General features: G+C 38.5%; 1 protein-coding gene across 1 annotated transcript; it reads left to right on the forward strand.

Moving 5' to 3' along the window:
* Positions 1-2,539: 2,539 nt before the first annotated feature.
* Mex3c (mex-3 RNA binding family member C) lies at positions 2,540-19,741 on the forward strand. Its single transcript, XM_003474153.3, has 2 exons — positions 2,540-3,605; positions 16,721-19,741. Exons 1-2 carry the CDS (start codon positions 2,885-2,887, stop codon positions 17,944-17,946), a joined length of 1,947 nt encoding a protein of 648 aa, XP_003474201.2. The 5' UTR covers positions 2,540-2,884; the 3' UTR covers positions 17,947-19,741.
* Positions 19,742-22,048: the final 2,307 nt, after the last annotated feature.

Genomic DNA, 22,048 nt, shown 5'->3' on the forward strand with positions numbered 1-22,048 from the left:
GTTGGTTAGTTTCAATATCTTGTGCCCTGTTCATAAATCACAATATTGATCACATATAAAATAATGCGTGAATGTATAATTTGTGTATAGAAACAAATGGAACCTCATTAATTATGTGAAAATGAAATAGAAAGCAATTTTTATAATATGAACACTTGAATTAAGCCATTTAGCATTTTTAAAAAAATCTTAATGAATCTTGGCCCAGAGATCTATCTCAGTGTGGCACAGCACCTGTCTGGCAAGCACGAAGTTCTGAGTTCGATTCCCAGTACCCCAAAAAAATCTTAATGATGCTTATCTGTGTATAATAGTTTTCCACATGAATCTACTATCCTCTCAATGACTGTCACTTCTGCTATAGCCATTACTGTGGGCCCATGGGAAAAGAATTCAAAACTTAAGGAGTCAGATCAAATGATAATTTATAGAAGAAAAGAATGCCAAGAGTTTCAATTTTAATTTTTTACATACTTCCTTTCAATGGCTAATGAGACCGAGGAATGGCTATTGCATGTTATATTTGACTTTCTCCTTTGATTAGATTCGCTTTAGAAAATTACTGTTTCAGTAATGATTATCATTTAAACTGATTATCAGGCAGTAAGACATGTTTGCATATTCTATTAGTAAATGTCTAGTTATACAAATTAGTCATTGTCATATTTTTAAAAAGATTCTATTTCTTTACTGTCATGCAGTGAAATAATTCCTGGGTGCATATCTCAAAAAGGCTGTATATGCAATAAATCAGTGAAGATCATGCTTCTTTGGAAAGGAAAATCACGCTTCACGGCAGGGTTAATAGTGAGAACTTCTCCATAAACTCAGAACCTTGAAGAATGCTCTCAACCTTACCCAAGCTTCAAAGCAAATTGTATGCGTTTTGAAAGACATGTCCAGGTGCCCCAACCCCAGGTGTATTAAATCCAAATATTCATTTTGTGCTTTTCCTCAATCTGAATTTACCTACTCCCTAATCTAAATTTATTTTAGATTTCTCTCCAGAGTTTACTGCTACAGATAAATTGTTAGGGAAGCAACATACAGGATTATATGAGGGGAAAGGAAACCTTGAGGTACCAGAAAAGATTAGGGTTAGCTAAAATATTCCAGGCCTTTAAGTAAGCGTGTGGGCAAAGAAAGATGCCACGTGGTTCCACGGCATAATCAGTATACAGAAACAGAAGACAAAGTTCAGCAGTGCCTTGTAACTGTAACATCTAGACAACTTTTTTAAAAGTAGGTATTCAGGTCTGGCAAGCCTGAGGTCCTAAGTTCAATTCCCCTACCAAAACAAAACAAAGTACCCAGTTAAAACTGACTCACTTGACACGTTTCAGGCAAGAAGATACAGTGAATAAATCCAATACAGAATGGGCCACAGGCTATAATTTAAAAATCTAGAAGTCTGAGAACTGCTGTTACCCTGTACTTGAGATGTGGCTACAGTGGAGCAAATTGAATTGTTCTAAGGGTAAACACCAGTTTCAAATACTGTGAAAAAATTGTAAAATACGTAATAACTTAATACGGCTCACTAGTTAATATTTTGGGTATACTTAACAGTGCATGTATGTATATAAACTGTTTCTACTTTAAGGGCCCCCCCCCCGACGATTTCATGATTACATTGTTGTGTCCGTAGGGCCCGGACACAAGTCAGAGATAACCTGTGAAGACTACTATACTACAGGAAAGTAATAAGCTTTGTTTTTAACCAAATCATTTAAAATAATCTTTAGAAAAGATAGCCACGTGTGAGATCGCCTGGGGAATACAGTGGGAAAGGCATCTAGAAGGAAACACTGAAATTCCCTTAAAAGCCCGGAAGAACTGAAGTCCAGCACTTCCAACCCTCTGATGTAACCGACCAACCCCTTTAGGGAACCCCGACCAGATGGGCGTGTGAGGGCCCAGCCCCAAAGGGGAGGAGCGTTCCCAGGTAGGGCCGGGGAAGGCCCCGGGGCCACGCGGCTCAGGAAACCACCCCCGCACGGGGATAGGCGGGCGCTCGCCAGCCCCTCCTTCCATGTCTCTCCTTAGGCCCTTATCCCGAACGGGGCAAACACCGGTTGGAGCGTGCGGTACCCTCCAACACTGCTCTCGTGTACCTCCCTAAAGGCCCGATCCAGGTGGGCAGGAGAAAAGACAGACGATGAGAGCGAGGAAACCCAGGTGTGCACCTAGCAAAAACCTCGCTGGGCCGGCTACTGTGCCTTAGTCCCGCCTCCTTATCTCCGCCCCCACTAGCTACGTCATAAAGAGTGACGTGCAAAGCAAAGAATCACAGTCGCGCTCCTCGTGAGCCCCTAGGGAAGAGAAGGAAGAGGCCACGACGGAAGGAGCCGGCTTCGGGCACCGGCTCGTTCCGGTCACCCAATCAGAACGCTCTGGGGAGGGGAGGGGCGGGGCCCAATAAGAGGGTGGGGGTGGGGCTAGGGAAAGCAGCGAGAAGGCTACCGGAGAGGGCGGGCTCCCGGAGATTAAAGGCAGCCAATCAGAGCTCGCCGGCTGCATTCGGAGAGCAGCGTGGGGCGTCGCCGCCGCCGCCGCGCGCGCCGGGGGCTGGTTAAGGCCATGAAACAAAAGAAACCCTGAGAGGGGAGCTGCTGCCACCTCCACCAGCCCGCCCCGCCGCCGTCCCCACCCACCCACCTAGTCACCTACCTCTGCCTCCTTCCCCTGCCCCTCCACCCCGCCCTCTCCGCTCTCCGGCGGCCCTGGCGCCCCTCAGCGCGGGTCGCGGGCCCCGCCGCCTCCCTACAGGAAGGGTGTTCGCGCGCTGAGCGGGGCCCGGGCCCTGTCCGCCATGGGGCCCGCCGCCTGCCGCGCCTGACCCGGCCGCCGCCGCCGCCACCGCCATTGACAGCGCGCCGCCGCGATGCCAAGCGGCAGCTCCGCGGGCCTGGCCCTGGCGGCGGCCCCGGCCCCCCTGCCCCCGCCGCCCCCGCCGCCGCCGCCGCTGCCGCCGCCCGCGGGCGGCCCTGAGCTCGAGGGCGACAGGCTGCTGCTAAGGGAGCGCCTCGCTGCTTTGGGCCTCGACGACCCCAGCCCCGCGGAGCCCGGCTCCCCGGCGCTCCGGACCGCGGCGGCGGTGGCGACGCAGGGCCAGGCCCGGCGGGCGGCGGGGCTGTCCCCGGAGGAGCGGCCCGCAGCCCCCGACGCAGCCGAACTGGAGCTGGAGGACGACGACGAAGAGGGGGAGGATGCGGAGCTGGACGGAGACCTGCTGGAGGAGGAGGAGCTGGAGGAGGCCGAGGAGGAGGACCGGCCGTCGCTGCTGCTGCTCTCGCCCCCCGCGGCCGCCGCCTCCCAGACCCAGCCGATCCCGGGCGGGCCCCTGGGGTCGGTGCTGCTGCCGGCCGCCGGCTTCGATGCCCGGGAGGCCGCGGCGACGGCAGCAGGCGTGCTGTACGGCGGGGACGATGCCCAGGGCATGATGGCGGCGATGCTGTCCCACGCCTACGGCCCCGGCGGCGGGGCGGCGGCAGCGGCCCTGAATGGAGAGCAGGCGGCCCTGTTGCGGAGGAAGAGCGTCAACACCACCGAGTGCGTCCCAGTGCCCAGCTCCGAGCATGTTGCTGAGATTGTCGGCCGCCAGGGTGAGTGTGAGGAGCGGGGAAGTCAGCAGGGCACGGCCCTGGGCGTGGGTGGGAGGACGGGAAAAGAACTTGAGGCACCTCTGGCGAACCCAGCGCGTCCCCCAAGTCCACAGTAAAGGGTCTGGGAGGAGCTGAAGGTGGACAGGAAAAGATGAGTCACCTTGCGAAAGTCCACGCTGTTCTGCTCGTTCTGTATGATAAAAAGTGTTAAGTTTTTCGGGCCATCCAAACCGGCAATGTTCACTTTACTCAGGTTGCATTCTTGCAACCTCGGCTGGCCAGGCACCAGAAACCTCAGCGAGGTGATAAAAGGTCGGGTCAGAGGAGTTTCGGGTTCGGTGTTGTGTGCAGAAAGAGAAGGTGTAAGTTTGAGCAGCCGAGTGTCTTGTAAAAAGCTTTTCGCTTACCTTGGGACAGCTTATTCAGTTGGGAAAAGAAGGCACGTGGAAAGAGCTTGCTTATTCGAGAGGAAAGGGGATGTTCAAGTGTTGGTACCACCACCCCCCTCCGCTATTCAGAAACTTATCTTTTAAAGAGCAGCGTAACTCTGTAATTGTGTGGATACATTGTTCTTGAAAAGACCAATTGGCTGTCTTTAATCTCTTTAGAATGTGTACGCTGAAGAAAAATCGGACAGTAGGGTAAACTTTATGCTTTTATGCAGTTTTCGGTAAACTCTTCGCTAGCCAGCACACCAGTACTGCAGACAGACTCCTCCCACATTGTTCAGACAAAGGACCTATGTCTCAGATTCCAGGAGTAGATTCGTGAAGGTGGGGGAAGGGGATGCCCAGAGTACCTCTATATCCTACATTTTTAGGGAAGGTTCTGTTTTGTTTTTTTTTAATGTAGCTCATCCCTTGTTTACAAAAAAAGGTAAATATTACTTACTGCCTCTATGTTTTAATATTTAGTTTGGTTGATTCATGCTTTGTTACTGTTAGATTGAAAGCATTGTTGGGGTCAAATAAAGAGGGATGATGGCGCTGCTACCTAAATGATCTCATCTTTCCCAAGTTTTCTGAAGTGCACATAAACAAGAGGCTTGTCGAAGTGGTGATTTCACGTGTCCAGAGGTGGCTTACTTCTTATCTCTAGGATTTTAGTAGAAAAAAACCCTTACAGTCTAGATGGAAGCCATAACATTTCACACTGCCTTATTAATCAATTTCACATGCTTTATTTGGCTGTTTTGTGTGATATTTAGGATAAGCATCCAGGAGAGAACTTTTTCACCTACATAAGATAAAAGTTACAACATTCTACTTTGTAGATCTAGAATGAGTTGTTCATTCGTTGAAGAACATTAAGAAATTCTTATGTGTCAGACTTGTGTTTTGTCAGGAACTGTGTGATGATTGATTTGAGAATATGAGATTGATTCAGAAAAACTTTCTGCCAAACTTTTTTTTTTTTTGGAAACAGTCTGATAAACAGAATGGAACTAAACTAATGTGAAATTAATAGTACTAACTTTAGTATGGTAAAGTGACTCTGCAGAAGACATCAACCCTGTAGAGCCTTGAAGAATTAGGATAGGGATTTAACAATGGAGACTGAAACTGAAGAAGAATAGCACAGTGTGAAGAAAGGTGATGGGCGAGTCATGGTGAATTTTTTTCACCCTTAGGATCTGGAAAGGGCCTGGGAAGGCAATTGCTGGGAAGGCTAGTATTCTAACTAGCCCTGATTACGCCACAAGGATGCCACTTTTGCTGGGCACGGATTGCTTCTGTGTGCTTGTGGTGACGGTCTAGGGATAACAAAGGAAAAGAACGTTTACAGGCTTAGTTTCACTGCAGGACAAGGTAATATATTTTGTCTACTTAGTTTAATACAAACTTTAGTCCTTCATTGTATCATTCCCATCAAAACAAAGTATAATGGTCCTTAATTGTGTATACTGTATTGTTACCTTTTTAAAATCTAAAAGTGAACTTAATTCAGAGTTTTTATTTGTACCATATATTGCCAATAATAAATGAGATAAAATTTTAGTTTGCTTCTTAGAGTTGTGCTTGTTGGTGAATCTATTTATGTATGAGACCATGGAGACAACGTGCTATTTCTTTTGCACTTAATATTTTCCCAGAGTTCACAGTACTGTAAAAGTTATTTCATGTTCCTCTGTCTTATCTTAAGAGCAGAATGTCTTGCCCTTTCCTTGTTTTGAACCGTTCAACTAGTGGATCATTGATTGACCTCTTTGGCACTTCCACACCCTAGCAACCTGTAGAGTATTTGTTCACTCCTATGGAGAACTAAGTGACTTCTAATATTCACATGCTGTTACAGTGCAAGAATTGCAGCGATAGAAGATTACCTATCCTAAGTGAGTTAAAACAGGGTAAATTATTTCATTTCATTATTTGCTTTGGGGGAGCTAAATTTTCATCCTTAAGAATTATTCATCCCTGCCATTTTATTCATTATCTGAAGTTATAATTTTATATTTGACATCTCTTAATTGGTTTTGGAAATAATTATGTCACAGATGGAGACATTTATGACTTCAGCTCTGAAGCAAGGACAAGTAGAATTCTGAGTCACATAGGATACCAAGTTGTGTAGATGGCCTCTGCTTCCAATGTCTTTCAAAATAAAACAACCAATCACTGCTAGTAATGAAAGTTGACATATTTAACCTCGTATTTTACTCCCCTGTAGTATAAGATCTTTGAAAATGTTGAATTGACAAAAGTTGTTGTTTTAAAGCTTTGCATCTGTTAGGAAATGAACAATAATGTAAAAGTCCAGCGCTAAACAGGATTGTTGATAAAAGAAGTTATAGATTAAAGACTCAAAAATAAATCTGCCAGCGAATTCAATGAAATTTAATGAAACGTGTTTTAAGTATAGTGCCCTGTGCAAAACAAATGGTTAACAGCTTTAGTTTAAATCAGTAAATTCTGTTTCATTTTAGGTATCCTTGATATCTATAAGACTAAAAAGTGAATTGAGGTAAACTAAGACCTATTCTTAGCATCACAATGAATGTTCCAAATTCAGTTGTTTAGGAACTTTGCAAATCACAGTTTTTTATTACTGTTTAAGACAAGTGTGTGTCTTCACTATTTTCTTCAGTGACTTTAATCAATTGGTGTGAGTTCTCTAATTTCATAGTCCAGAAAAATCATCCCTATAGATTTTTTAATTGTACACTGTCAAAAAATTTAAATGGGTACTCCCAAAATTTGTATATCTATGTATGTGTACATGTACTGATACCTGTTTTTAAACATAAAAGTTTTAAATCATGAGGTGCAAATGAAAATAAAAACGTTGAGGTTTTTTCACCCTTGCATTCCAGTGGATTTGCTTATTATGCTCTACTTTGGCTGTAAGTGACTTAGACCATGTAGAAAAGTTTTTCTTTGTTTTTTTTTTTTTTTTTTTACATTTTTTTAAATGTCTTTTTTTCGATGTCTTTTATATTTTCGTATGTTTTTATTTCAAAGAGGAAAAAAAATAAAATTTCAAAACACAACAATCAAAATTTTTTCTTATGTACTGAGCTGTCTTGTGTGCACTGATTTCCAGTAACAGTGTATACATCCATTTTTAAACAATTAGTACTTTAGAAGAAACAGTTTTAGAATAATGCCAAATCATATGTTTTTCTTTATAGGGTAGGGGAATTGGCCTTCCTTTTGCCTAGTACTGTGGCTTCACCAGGGACATTAACTCTGCAGATGCAGATGTAGAAACTGAGGCTGTGGAAGATCATTTGGATCTTAAATTTGCACCAGTTTCGAATCAAAAACAAAATTTTGTTCTACATTGCTCCCTCAGTATGAAGCATTGTGTTCAGGAAGGTTAAGTTCTTCCCTAATGATTTGAGTTTTAATACTATGTACAAATACAAATTTATTGGCATAATTTAGATTGTCACTATCCAAATTAGTTTATTTAATAGAATTTTGGTTTCTTTACTGTATAGAAAAGTTATTGTAATACAGTTCTAATTCATCTAAAAATTCACTGTCATACTTCATAAAATTAATTTTGTGTATATATTAGCTTTAGAAAAACAGCTACTAGGACTTTGTGGGCTTTAAAGTTTTAAATTTAGTTTGTAATAGTTTGTATTATCTCTGGGACCAGTAGGAAAGGTTCAATTATTATAATTGTTTTACAAATGGGTGGGGAATCTACTGTCTTTTTTTCCTGCCTTACTCAGCTAATGAACCTTTCTGATTCAATAGGGAGGAAATGGGAAATAAAGTGATAATTTAAGGATGTGTTTTCTACCTCATGGTTACTAACAACCTAAAAATGACCCAGGGAACCACATTATTCTTACTCTATTAGAAATTTGTATCTGGAAAAAGTTCTTAACAGTGTTTATGGTGGTGATTCTCCATCTTAAAATTTGAAGAAAACTACCCTTAATTATGATGATAATTATTGATTTGGTGATTTAATACTTTTGCCTTTAACTGAATGCCAGCAAAATGTTTCAGAATTCATGTTTTGTTTTGCAAGCTTTTTGTGGTGGGGTGATTTTTTTTTTGGGGGGGGGGGTTTGGTGGTGGTGGTTTGGAGGGGGTGCTTTGAAGTGGGATCTCTGTGTTGCTCACTTCTGGGCTCCAAATGATTCTGCCACCTCAGACTCCTGCCTTCCAGTGGCTGGGATATATTGTAAACTATACAAAAGTGGCTATAACAGTCTGTATTCAGCTTTGGCATACAGGAAAGAACTGGAAATCAGAAGTAGGTAATAGTGATTTCTGACTCCAGTGATTTACTTTGTGGTCTTGAACAAGTTGCTTAAGTTCCATAGGCTTCAGAGAGTTCTCTTTTGCAGATGTATATAATTATATCTATGATACCCTTGCAGACTTTGAATAATACACAAACTAGAAGTGATAAACATGTTAAATTTATTAAATCTGAAATTAATCTGGAGCTGAAATTAATACTGCTCACTTCTTTCAGCTTTCACATAAAGCTTCACACATTATATTCTTCACAAGTGGAAGAGCTAGAACCAATTGGTAATTAGATGCTTAGCACTTTTGTTGTGATAACAAAGAACCCCAATATTTCAGTATTAAAACAACCAAGATTTACTTCTTGTTCACAGAGCTGTACTCATTCTAATCATTCAATGATACATGCCAGCAGAGCAGCCACCATTTCAAGTATTACAGGTCTCCCTTTGTGCCAGAGGATGGGATTGTTACATAGCACATACTTGTCTTTAAATGTCAGACCCGGAAGTAATACAGTACTTATCACATCCAGTCATTACTTTAATCAAAGTAAGTTATCTGACCACACCTAACTTCAGATGGGCTAGACAGAACTTTACAATCTACATCCACAAGGAAAAAGCCAGAGAAAACTAGAACACGAGAAGACTACCACAGTACTTTAGGCTAGGGCATTGCTACCAAATTTTAGGCAATGTAATTGCTACCACTTGAAGTTTGTAATTTAAAATAACTGAAAAAATGTTAATAAGATTGTGAATAAGTATATTTGCAGTTTAAAAAAAAAAACCTTTAGGACGTTCCAAATAGACCATGGATCGACATGTAAAACCTCCATTGATTTGCCCTTAAAAGACTTTTTTAAACTGTATCCTTAATGCTTCCCACATAGCTTACATAATCTTAATTTCTGGATTGACCCTTTTCCCATGATACCAGTAGTTGCTATATAGAGATTTGCAAAGATTAAATCTGATATTTAAGCTTTTAAGTTTTCCGATGTTAAATTAGTAAGCCCAGCTAAGCCAAATTAGAATGCTGGTTCCAGCACTGGGAGGCTGAAGCAGGTAAATTGAAAATCTCTGCAAGTTCAAGGCCAGCATAGCCTGCACAGTGAGTTCAAGACCAGCCTGAACTCCGTACTGAGACTCTTATCTCAAAAATATATATATACATATGTGTGTGTGTGTGTATGAACCTGCTGTGCACAATTGAATATGCATAGCTTAATGATGTTTGAATACTTCAAAGCTTGATTATATAACTGGTTTTGTGAATTTCAATCTACACTACATAAATATAGAACCTCCTTAATACTAGTGTTTGGGATTTAAAGACAATTCAAGTATATATAGTTTGTTGCCTTTGTTCTTCGGTAAGTGTTGCATGTAGGGAAGCCTTATTGATCACAAGTAAAGTTGTGTCATAGAAAAATGAGACTTACATGATAAAAATAATACTGAAAATAAAGAAAATTGCAGATGCACTTAGTGTAATGAATTTATTTGCAAGCAGTGTACCCCAGCTCCATGCTGCTATTCCTTCCCTTTGCCTCACCCTCTCACATTGTTTGAATTGTACCACTTGCTGCGTGTGATTTTGGGCAAATCACTTACTTAATCTGTGTATCAGTTTCCTGTTTTGGAGAAAACCTGCTTATTCTTTCTGGCCCCTTTCCCTTATGCCCCCTTACACCTTTCCCTTTTCTTGCTTGTGAGGATCAAGTTTGAGATGTCAGTAGTATAAATTTATTGTAAAACTGAAAGTGTATACAAATCACGAATTATATACCAGGTAAGGTAATGAGAGGCATGTTTTGTTTTGAGGGGAGTGGGTTGGTTGATTTGTGTTGTTTCGGTTCTTTCTGGGATGAAATCTCACTGTGCCACACAGCTAGCCGTGAACTCCTGTGCTCAGCAGTCATCCTTCAACTTTCCAAGCACGTGGCATTATAGGCATGTGCCACTGTGTCCAGCTTAACTAATAAACTTCTCTATATTCTAAACCAGTTTTAATTAAAACACAAAATTGTTGTTTTTAGTAAGTTTTTCATATAGTATAAAAGAAACAATTTAAATTTTTAAAAATTTACAATGTGCCTTTTATTTATTTATTTATTTATTTTTTCTTGCTTGCTTTGGAGATATATTTTCTGACATACAGATTCCACTATACGAAATCTATATTATAGCCTAACAGGAAAAAAATTCTAAGGTTTTTTCCTCCCTCGATGCTGGAGATGAAAAACACAGCCTTTACACATTACATAGGCAAGCCTTCTACCACTGAACTGTATCCCCAGCCTGGTAATTCTGAGTTTCCTCTTAATATTCTCTGAAGAACCTGAACATAATTTTAGCTTCCTAGTCAGGAAATTTTGTCTTTATTCTCTAATTTACATGTCTTTCTGATTGTCTGTTTTAGTAAAAGCCTTGGTATAAAGTTTCCTATTAAATGCATTCTATCCTCTTGTTTGATATAATTCACTGGAAAAGTTAATCTGTATTTTAAAAACACTGTACATGCAGAAATGTCTCCATTCCTAAAAATCAACTAGGAAAATAATGGTTTAGGAAAATGATTTTTTTTTTTTAACACAGGGTCTCGCTGTGAAGCCTCAAGGCTGTTCTTAAAATCACAGTGATCCTTCTGCTTTAGCCTCCTGAGTGGTGGGATTATAGGGGTGTACCACCACACCTGGCAGAAAATGATTTTTAAGAATAACTCTAAATCCAGGCGTGGTGGCTCACCCCTGTAATCCCAGCACTTAGGGAGGCAGAGGCAGGAGGATTGTTTTAAGTTCGAGACCAGCCTGGGCTACAGGGCCAGCCTAAACTGCATAGAGAGACCTTGTCTCAAAAAAAAAAAAGAATAACTCTAATTTTGGAGAATTTTAAGCTCCAGTTTTTTTCATGTATAAATTGAAATTGAACTATTCGGTATCTCAGAGCTCTTATATTGAGTTTTGTCCAAAAGGTGTTCCAGAAATCATGTAGAACTCAGATTTCAAATTACCAGTTGGATATATTTCACATCTCCCAGTTTTGCAGAGTTTATATCTTAGCATGTTTTATAACAATCTAGTTTCATCTTTAGAAGATAGATTCTTTAAATATTTTTAACTTCCTATAGAAAATCAGATCACTTTTTAAAAATAGCATTTAAGTGTGTCAGGAACTATGCAGATTACATCTATCAGTTCATTTGCTCTAGTCTTAATTCCACTGTATATAGACAAGGCAACAAGTCCTTGGAAGTATAAGGACTTACCCACAGTCTCAAGCTAATGTAGTTGGAGACTTCAGCACTGGTGTTCCAATAAGTGGTAGAACATGGAGATGAAAAAATACCAGCAAGGGGTTAGAGGATTCAAATATCAACAACAGCATAGGAAAAAATGATAGATCAGTGTCTATACTTGAACATGTACAAACACTTGTGCTTCTGGAATTGCTAGAAAGTACTAAGGACAGAAATGAATGATAGTCTTTTTTTCATTCTTCATATCAGTTAAGAGTACCTGAAATAAATACTTATGGTTACCTTAAATGAACTGAATTAGAAGTTTGCCATTTTTTTTTATTTACTATTTTACTATCTATACTCTAGTAATGTGGTCATCTTTCCTCTTGCCCTTATTCCCAATCCTTTAATTAAGAAGTCAGTAAACTTTGGGAGCTTTTGTTTGAAGGATAGTTAGATGCTTACTTAGTCGAAATTATTTAAGTGTCCCTATGAATAGATAATAAAGCTAAAATCACATAAATGAAACTGAAATACAGCCATAGTGGCCCCTAAATTGTGATTAAGAAAGAACATTGAACTTTTAAAAGCTGTAAGACAATTGAACACTACAAAGTTATTATATTTGGTATTTAGGTATACATTGCAGTCTTACATTGTTTGTTAGTAACACTACAAAGTTATTATATTTGGTATTTAGGGCTACATTGCAGTCTTCTATTGTTATTTAAACTATTGCATTAAATTGTGTGCAGGTGTTCTGTGAGGTTGAGGCAGAAAGATGACAAGTTCAAGTTTAGCCTGGGCAACCTAATAACTTAACCAAGATGATGTCTCAAAATGTTTTCTAAAGAGGGCTGGGAATGGAGCTGGTGCAGAAGCCTTGGATTCAATCCCTAGTACCCACCACCAAATGTGTGCATAAAAGATTCCTTCCCTGGGATTTAGCTAATATTTGTCAGATTTTGAAAATGTAATGTTGAAGTTGAGTTCTTGTAAAATAAGATTTTGGAATATTCTAGTTTTCCAAGAGGAAAAAGACCTTACTTCATATAAAAAATTAAGTAAGATGACCTCCTCATTAGTTATGATATATCATAAAATGGAAAATGATGTGCTTTTAGGGGAAAACAGTGCTTTTAGTGAAAGGAGTATAAAATTAAGACAACTTAGTTTTGAGATCTCACTTAACAGCAGGGCGGTCTTAAGCAATTTAATTAAGTTCTTCTCTGCCCATTATAATACAGTGCATAGAGCATTTTCCACCTGTGCCAGTATTTCTGTGGGGTCAGCTCTAAAAGTTGGATTATAGAGGTGCAAGGTAATTTTGATAGACATCTGAAATTGCCCTCTTCTGGCAGTTAATATTCAGACCAACTGAATATAAGGGCCCTTTTCCCTCACTTTATACTAGAGTGTTAGTAAGGTTTTAAATATTTGACAGCCCTTTAGATGGAAATGGTAGCTCAATTTCTGTGGAAATGAGAATTTCCATCTCCAGAGCTATTTGTATGTTTTACTACTTTTTAAAACTTATTTTTCTCTTGGATTTTTAGTTTTTTGATTTGTAGGGGAGGAACATAGGGATGTGTGTGATAGAGGAGAGAAAGCCAAGTATCTTTGAATTTTCAAACAAGAACTCGGTCTGAAATGATCCAATGAACTGTTTACCTACTGCACCCATAAAATTGTTAAGTTTGTTACTTCTCCTTTAGTTTGTGTCATCTTTTGAAAATGCTACTTATTCCCTTAGCCCTTAATTTTAGAAAGTGTTTTTATTACAGAAATTGTATGTTACTTGTTTGAAACAAAAAAAATCTAGGTTTTTTTAAACTATCATCATGAGGTTTCTTACAGTCCTAATATAAAAAGGTACTGTGTTAAAACTGTTGTATACAGTTTAGAAAGAAGTACATTCATTCTTCTATCTTAGTAAGACAGTAGTCTAAAAGGGACTGTCTTCCTCTTGCCTCTAACTTAAGGGCATTTTCATTTTGGGTAAGATTGACCCTTCAGTGAGTCAAGTTCAAAATATATTTCCAAGGTTTTCTCTATTTCCAAAAAGCCAAGTATTAATCACCTACTATTGATACTGACTACACATATGTCTTTATTTTGTATCTAGGAAATATTACACAAAAAATATTATATACTGGGGATTAAACCCAGGACCTTTGCAATGAGCTTATCCTCAGGGCTTAATTTTTTATTTTTGAGGCAAGGACTTAAGTTTTCCAGGTTGGGCTCAAACTTCTGATACTCCTGCCTCAGTTTCCCAGAGAGCTGGCATTACAGGTATGTGTGTGTCTCTGTGCACGCATTGACTAGCAGTTTCTTACAGTCTCAGGAACATTTAGCTATTACTTAAATCAGTTTTTTTTATTGGTTGATCCTAGCAAAGGTTGAAAGGAGCCAAACCTAGACACTTACACTAAGTTTTCCTTTGTCCTGAATACAAATCTCCCCGTGGTAAACAAGATGATTAGAATAGAACTGATAGGAATGTGATTCTAGCAAAAGCCTTCTTGTCAGTAGCCCAGAGTATAAATTCATGTAATTGAACAGTAAACAAAACCTCCATTAATATAGAGTATGACCAGCTATATATTTGCACTCCCAGATTTTCATCGACATGCTCTCCATCAGTCACACATGACCAGTAGAATCTAACTGTAATTCTCAGCCCCAATGAGGAAGTTTTGCCTATATAAATGATAAGATTCAAAAGATTTGTTGTTCTGAGCTTTTTCCAATTGATTTTCTGTTGCAGAACGGAAGCAAATGTAATTAGGGAAAGAGAGAGACAGACAGACTTGCTGTGCAGCCCAGACTCGCCTCAAATTTGCAGCAGTCCTCCTCCCTCAGCCTCCTGAGTGTTAAGATTACCAGCAAACATCACCATGCCCAGCATATAACATATCTTATACCAAAAGTTACACTATCTATTTAATCTTAAAGTTGTATTTCTAACCTTACGTATCTTTAACTGATAGATCAATCTTACGTTCCCTTTTGCTTAAATTAGCTTTGTAGCCAGCAGTGAGATTATCGAAAGTATAATAAAATGAAGGAAGAATGAGACGCACAGGGAAGCTCTGTGAAGAGTTGGTACCATATGATCTCAGAACATTGATTATATGCTACCTTGATGGCGAGAAAAACAATGTGTAGGTGAGACATCTATTGTCTTATTTAATTTACACGATAAAATCTGTTTTCAAAGGACGTGTCTCCTGTTTTCATGATACTGTACCTTAGGGTCCAGCAGGGAAAAGCATCCATTTCTTTATGAATTCCAGTTTGTTGGAAGGAAAACAGAACCTGCATTTGTGGTTGAGATCCAAAAGTTGAATAATACAGTAGTTTTGAATATGCTGTAGTTGAAATTAATGTAATCAACTGCCTTCATTGGATTAGTAGATATGGGGCCAGAATTTGAACACTTTGAAAGCTAGTAGTCAAAAGAAAAAGGTAATAAAAATAAAAGATTAGATCCAAAGTAGTGCACATCAGAAAAGCACAGTGTTCTTGAACAGAAAAACAGTAATCTTTCATTCAGCAGATGTTACATGGCCAGCCCTTGGTACATAAGGATGCCTAACTGTGCCATGCTTCAGGAACACAAAGGAGGGTTTATCAAGTAGTCCTGAAGGAGAGGAAGCCTTTTTGAAGGATAAGACATCTAAACCAAAACCTAAAGGTTTAGCAGGAGTTAAGCAAGCCAAGCTGGGAGTAAAGAAGCAAAACACAGAATCTAGTTATGGAAGCAAAGAAGCATGTGAGGTGTATGTAGAGTTTAAGAAGTGAGGAAGAAAAAAGTTAGAAGAAGAGATGAATCTAGAAGCAGTCAGGTCTTAGCTACAGAGACCTTAAGGTGCCGTATTTGGACTTTGCCTATAGCGTGAAAGGCAGTCAATAAAGCACTTTTTGCAAAGAAGTAAACATGATCTCTGCTGTGCTTAGTATCATCTCAGTAAAGAGAACATAGAAAAGTGATTGAACTAACGTAAGATTAGAGGCAAAGAGACCTATTTGAGTTTATATAGAGAGGATGATTAAAGGTGTGTGGGTTAGAAATGGTGTGTATGAAGCCTTAGTTTTTACATTTTTCTTAGTTGGTTTGACAAAAAAAAAAGGAAAGGAAGATTTAGGCAAAAGACTTGCCCAAATTTTAGCTCCTGTCTTCAATAGCATCTATCTTCTTTCTTTTGAAGAACTAAGAAAAGTATGATGTGTTCATGAAAAGAAATTTATTCTGCCAAACTTCATATTAAGAATCTTGAAAAATACAATCCTAGAGTATACCTTTTTTGTCTATTTGCCATTCTAGGGTATAGTTTGAAGTTGTCTAATCTTACACAGTACTGGTAACCAGTGATTACTCAAAAATAAAAGTTGGTTAAAGTTTAGAACGGTAATTTTATATAAACTGTTGATGAGCCTAGAATTCAGTAGGGAGGAGAAGTAAGATGATCTTGAGCATCCAATTTGTCCTTGCCCTCAGTTGAGTTTTATGAAGGAAAGAATAATATTAAATTCAAATTGTAAGACAATTTTGAATTCAGCTAAAGAATTTCTGTTAGGTGGTTGTGTGAAAATTGAGGGTCTTGTGCTAACAAAAGGATTATAGATTTTGAAGTTAGATTTAGCTCTGACTCTCACACTTAATGTGTGAATTTTGACAAGTTTGAAAATTTTTATAAGGTTCAGTTTCATTTTCATAGTGGTAAAAGGAATGTAGTAACCTAGTTGTTAAGAGTTATTACATGGATTAAATGAAACAGTAAATGTTAAATGTCTCACCTACACATTGTTTTTCTTGCTAACAAGATAGCATATTGTTAATGTTTTGAAAATTGAACCCACTCATAGCCGTATAGATTACCCTGTGCAACATTTGCAATGACTGACAACAAGGAGAAAACAGTGAGCCCAGTGTCTGAGCAACAACTTCCCAGTAGAGTAGCATTTCCTTTTAGCAGCCATTAGTGGGATAAGGAAGGTTTTATCATTCAGTGAAGTCTTATGGCAGAGAACAAGGTCTGAAACTATTTAAAAATAAAACTGCTCATTAGACATTTTACAAAAGCTTTTTATGTCTTGAAAAATATCTTTGAAGCAGATATTGATTCTTATAAAATATTTTCCTTCTAACAGGTTGTAAAATTAAAGCACTGAGAGCCAAGACAAACACTTACATCAAGACACCTGTTCGTGGTGAAGAACCTATTTTTGTTGTCACTGGACGGAAAGAAGATGTTGCCATGGCCAAAAGAGAAATCCTCTCAGCTGCTGAGCACTTCTCCATGATTCGTGCATCTCGAAACAAAAATGGCCCTGCCCTGGGAGGGTTGTCATGTAGTCCTAATCTGCCTGGTCAAACCACCGTCCAAGTCAGGGTACCCTATCGCGTGGTGGGATTAGTGGTTGGACCCAAAGGAGCAACAATTAAAAGAATTCAACAGCAGACCCACACATACATAGTAACTCCAAGCAGAGATAAGGAGCCTGTTTTTGAAGTGACCGGAATGCCCGAGAATGTTGACCGAGCAAGGGAAGAAATAGAAATGCATATTGCCATGCGTACAGGAAACTACATAGAGCTCAATGAAGAGAATGACTTTCATTACAATGGTACCGATGTGAGCTTTGAAGGTGGCACTCTTGGCTCTGCATGGCTCTCCTCTAATCCAGTTCCTCCTAGCCGAGCAAGAATGATATCCAATTATCGAAATGATAGTTCCAGTTCTCTAGGAAGTGGCTCCACAGATTCTTTCTTTGGAAGTAATCGGCTGGCTGACTTTAGTCCAACAAGCCCCTTTAGCACAGGAAACTTTTGGTTTGGAGATACACTACCGTCTGTGGGCTCAGAAGATCTTGCGGTTGACTCTCCTGCCTTTGACTCTTTATCAACATCTGCTCAAACTATCTGGACTCCGTTTGAACCAGTTAACCCACTCTCTGGCTTTGGGAGTGATCCTTCTGGTAACATGAAGACTCAGCGTAGAGGAAGTCAGCCATCTACTCCTCGTCTGTCTCCTACATTTCCTGAGAGCATAGAACACCCACTTGCTCGGAGGGTTAGGAGCGACCCACCTAGCACAGGCAACCATGTTGGCCTTCCAATATACATCCCTGCTTTTTCTAATGGTACCAATAGTTACTCCTCTTCAAATGGTGGTTCCACCTCTAGCTCACCTCCAGAATCAAGAAGAAAGCACGACTGTGTGATTTGCTTCGAGAATGAAGTTATTGCTGCCCTAGTTCCATGTGGCCACAACCTCTTCTGCATGGAATGTGCCAACAAGATCTGTGAAAAGAGAACGCCATCATGTCCAGTTTGCCAGACAGCTGTTACTCAGGCAATCCAAATTCACTCTTAACTATATATATATACATAAATACTATATCTCTATATGGACTCATAAAGGCATGGGTATAATGGTACCCCCAGTAAACTTCCTAATGAATTCTTATGACTGTTATCAGGCTTTATTGGGATTAGGCTAAAGTTGTTAGTAAACTTATAAAAGGCTGCTATGGTAACACTAAACCTAAGTGGTCTCTTGTCTGTTAGTTTGATTTGAATTATTAATACTATCCTGTAGACCCAGAGACATAGCTTGTGTAAGAATTGCTAAAGCTGAAGTTGAACTTGGCTGAGTGAAGATCATAGGTTGTATGCCTATGAGGAAAGTATATATGTTTGAGATCGCTGACAGTGGGTCCCAAAGCCTAACCACATTAAGAGTTTATGGAGGGTACTTGGCATTACAGATGACTCAGACACTTCCAGTGCTGCCTTCTTTACACTGCCAGTTTTGACAAAACAGGTTGTTTGTTTTTTATTTTACAACAACTTATGCCTAATTCTGCAGGATCGCAAGTAACTTTTTAATGCATTGTGATTACTTACTGGTAATAATAGGGCTGATGGCAGTTTATTAGATCACTGGTTATAATTTGGGACAAAAACTGCTACATTGACCTTCATCTCGCCCAGTGTGTTCGAGGCTGGTATGATCAGAGGATCAGGAATGCCATTTTCTCAATTGAATTCTTACCCATTGCCTGCCTTCATGAATGTGGAAATGGCCACCTGGGTTTTCCCATTTCAGGAAGGGCTTTGGGATGGACCTATATTGGCTGATAATTGAGGATGCGAACATTCCATTCATTAGTCTGATCAAGCTATTAATTAATTTTTAGACTATAGAACAAAATGTGAAACATTTTATGTTCAATCCATATTTGTCTTGCACATTATAAATATATTTTTGTTTTTTAGTAATATAGGGGAGGGAAGGGAGATAATAATGCCCTTGGCATAATTCATGAAAGCAGCTGTGACCTCCAATCAGTTTACTTCATTTCAAAACTGTTTCCAATCACAAGAAAAGATTTCTTTAAAATATACTTGTACATTTCACCTGTGGATGTCCATAACTTCATCCTCAGTATGTTCCCAAATCTGTGCTGGCATTGAAAGGACAAAACATTATACTGGTGGGTTTTTCTACTAATTATTTTTTGAAGCATTATTTTCCCAACACAAAAGAGCTTTTTTTCTCAGTATAATGAAAATTGAAATCCTATGTGTATTCAATAGTAAATAGACAAATTTTATTTTTTATTTCCACTTGAAGAGTTACATTTCGTATAAAAGTTTACAAATAACGGTTTTTATTTTGATTTTTTCAGTATAAAAAATTGCCTTGATGGCATATTATGATGTAATGCTTATTGCTTGTAGGATAGTTAATGTCAGTATTGAAACCTAATCTCTAGCTGCCGTCTTGTAGATATGAACGAATGTTCACCAAGCATGTATTTTGTATTTTGTTGCATTGTACACTGCAACTAATAAGCCAAGGAATCGACATATATTAGGTGCGTGTACTGTTTCTAAAAACCACAAACTAAGAATGATAAATTATCAATATAGTTTAGTATTTGCTAATTTTACTACACTCTTTTGTTATGTATATGTAGGGAAGTCATAGGGATTATAAATTCAATTTGAGTAAAGTTTAAAACCATATATTTTATGATAAAGGGCCTTTAACTTAAGATGGCCAAAGCACTGATATTATATATTTGCTGTAAAGAGAATTATAAGAGTTTTATTTTTCTGATATTAAAAGTTACTTAATAAAGACTTGTTTCCATTAACTTGAATGTATTCTCCTTGGTGTTTTTCATATAACAATTAACAGTTTATCTTAGATGAAGAGAGCTACTTAAAATTAAAAGTATCCATTTGCCAACTTTTCCCACTCCTCTGTTCATGCTCTTTCTTTTAGTGACTTTTTAGTGTGCCCTTGATATTGTGTCACTTACATTCTAGTCCAAATTTGTTTTGTAAATGAGCGTAACAGTAAGTTGGAGACAGAGCTGGTTTTAGGTTTGGTTGCATGTTTGTGCAATTGACTACAAATAATCACTATTGATCTGGTTGTAATAAAGAAGTAGATGACTATTTTATATACTATATTGGAAATGTATAAAACTATATTGGAAGTGGAATCCTGAATTTGATTTAGAGTCCACTTGGTCTGTAGCCTTTATTTATGGGTTTGCCTTCTTAACCACCAAATCTGTAAAACTAAGTATCTTCTAGTGTAAAAGTGCAAATTTTAAACTTTCAGTTAAAACTGCCTTCTGAAAGGTTTTGGGGTCAACAAAAATACTCTTATGAACTAGATTTTAATACTGATTGGAGTAATTGTTGCTCTTCAGTTAAGAGGAATGAAGAAATTTCTAAGATCATTTTAAAGAAAATTAAATTTATTCATCCTTAATTCTTAGAAGCACCACACAGCCAGAGTAAGTTCTAGTTTTCAGACAAACTCAGGCTGTGCTAAAAAAAAAAAAAAAAAAAAAAAAAATTTAAAAGACTGGAATACGGATTTATTGATGGGCAGGCAAGATCATTGCCCTACAAGTATATACCAGAATTACTTCACTAATTTTAAGCTTTGCCTCCAGAAGTATGAAAATTAAATTATTTGAATGTGTTATGGTCAATGATTCCAGTTTAGACTGGAAAATAAACTACTTAACTTAATGCAGGGTCAGGATCTTCCAGGGCACCTTGAAATAATCTACTTCAAAGGCTTTCCTTGACTGTTAGTCAAAACTTTGTCTGTAACCACTAGCAGAACTGATGGCTTACCCTAGTTCTTAGTTTGTACCTGCTTTTCCTTGACTCCACATGGACTATCTTGCTTATAAAGCACAAAGAAGTGTTTTCCAAAACTGGATTTATGTTACCAGGAACAGCCTTGGATAAACTGTAGCACAGATAATTAGGTCAATACACCTGTTGGGGAGGACTTTATTCTGTTTTCACGGAAAGTAGATGCTCATATGAAAATATTTGGTTCACCTAGTATAGTTATTGTAAAATTATGTAATGGTTTCTATAAAGGATTTATCAAAAGAATCTCCCATGCAAAATACGTTTTTTAGGAAGAGTAAAGATTAAAATAATTTGGTTCAGAAAATAGATACAGAATAATTGTAATAAATGTATCATTAGAGGTTAAATTGTGTTTGGTGAATATTATCCCAAAACCAGACACTATTTCTGTCTGCTACCCACTTAGTCTCCCTTAAAGTTCTATTTCTCTCAACCAAACTTTATAAATACTAGGGGTTGAGGAAGTTTATATCATGAACATGCTCTTCAGGTCAGTATACAAAACCTTGGTTTGGGAGAATAATTTGTTGTAATCCAAAGCAGTGTTGTTATCCTGTGACATTTGGCATGACAAACTGTCCATATTGCAAGACATTGCTCGTTTACCAAGCTAAAATTACTTAGAAATATTTGCTCATCTTGTGGAACACTTGTAAACCAAGTTATTTGCAATCCAAGGTGTGATTATACTTCAATTTGGTGATTTTGATAGTGTTCTTTTGTGGCTATACTATAGCTCAGCCATTAGTGATTAAGTGAATATGGGCAGTGGGGCACTGATGAAATATATAGGAAAGGACACTGAGACTCCTGATGAGATGTCATTTAACAAAGATTAAGAATAGCTGCGTTTTTTTTTTTAAGTCATAGCTCCACACTTTATATCCCATAATAATTCTTCCTATTCTTCAGCTGACCAGGTGAAATCATTAATTGCAAGAGTGTCCTGCTACTGAGACATGCATTTCTACTATCTCCATATTTATCATTTGTTTTCATCTTAAAGTACACCATTTGTACAATACAAGAGAGCTTCACTAGGAAGAAAAATTGCTCATAAATTTAAAATAGAGTGCCTTGCTCAGAGATGAGTCTAGAAGGCAAAAGAGGAGAACAGCTAAGGAGAAACCATGTAATTCTAGGCTCTTCAGTTTTTTAGACTCTCATTCATTAAATCTTATGATAAATGAGGATATTTATAACCAAATTGAGTGAGGAATACTTTCTTACTACCTTTGACTGGATTTAAAATTACATATCTTTGAACTTTGTAATGACATAAC

This window comes from Cavia porcellus, unplaced genomic scaffold (genome assembly GCF_034190915.1).
Source record: "Cavia porcellus strain 051 isolate PalLab524CR breed Dunkin Hartley unplaced genomic scaffold, mCavPor4.1 scaffold_20, whole genome shotgun sequence".
Lineage (NCBI taxonomy): Eukaryota > Metazoa > Chordata > Mammalia > Rodentia > Caviidae > Cavia > Cavia porcellus.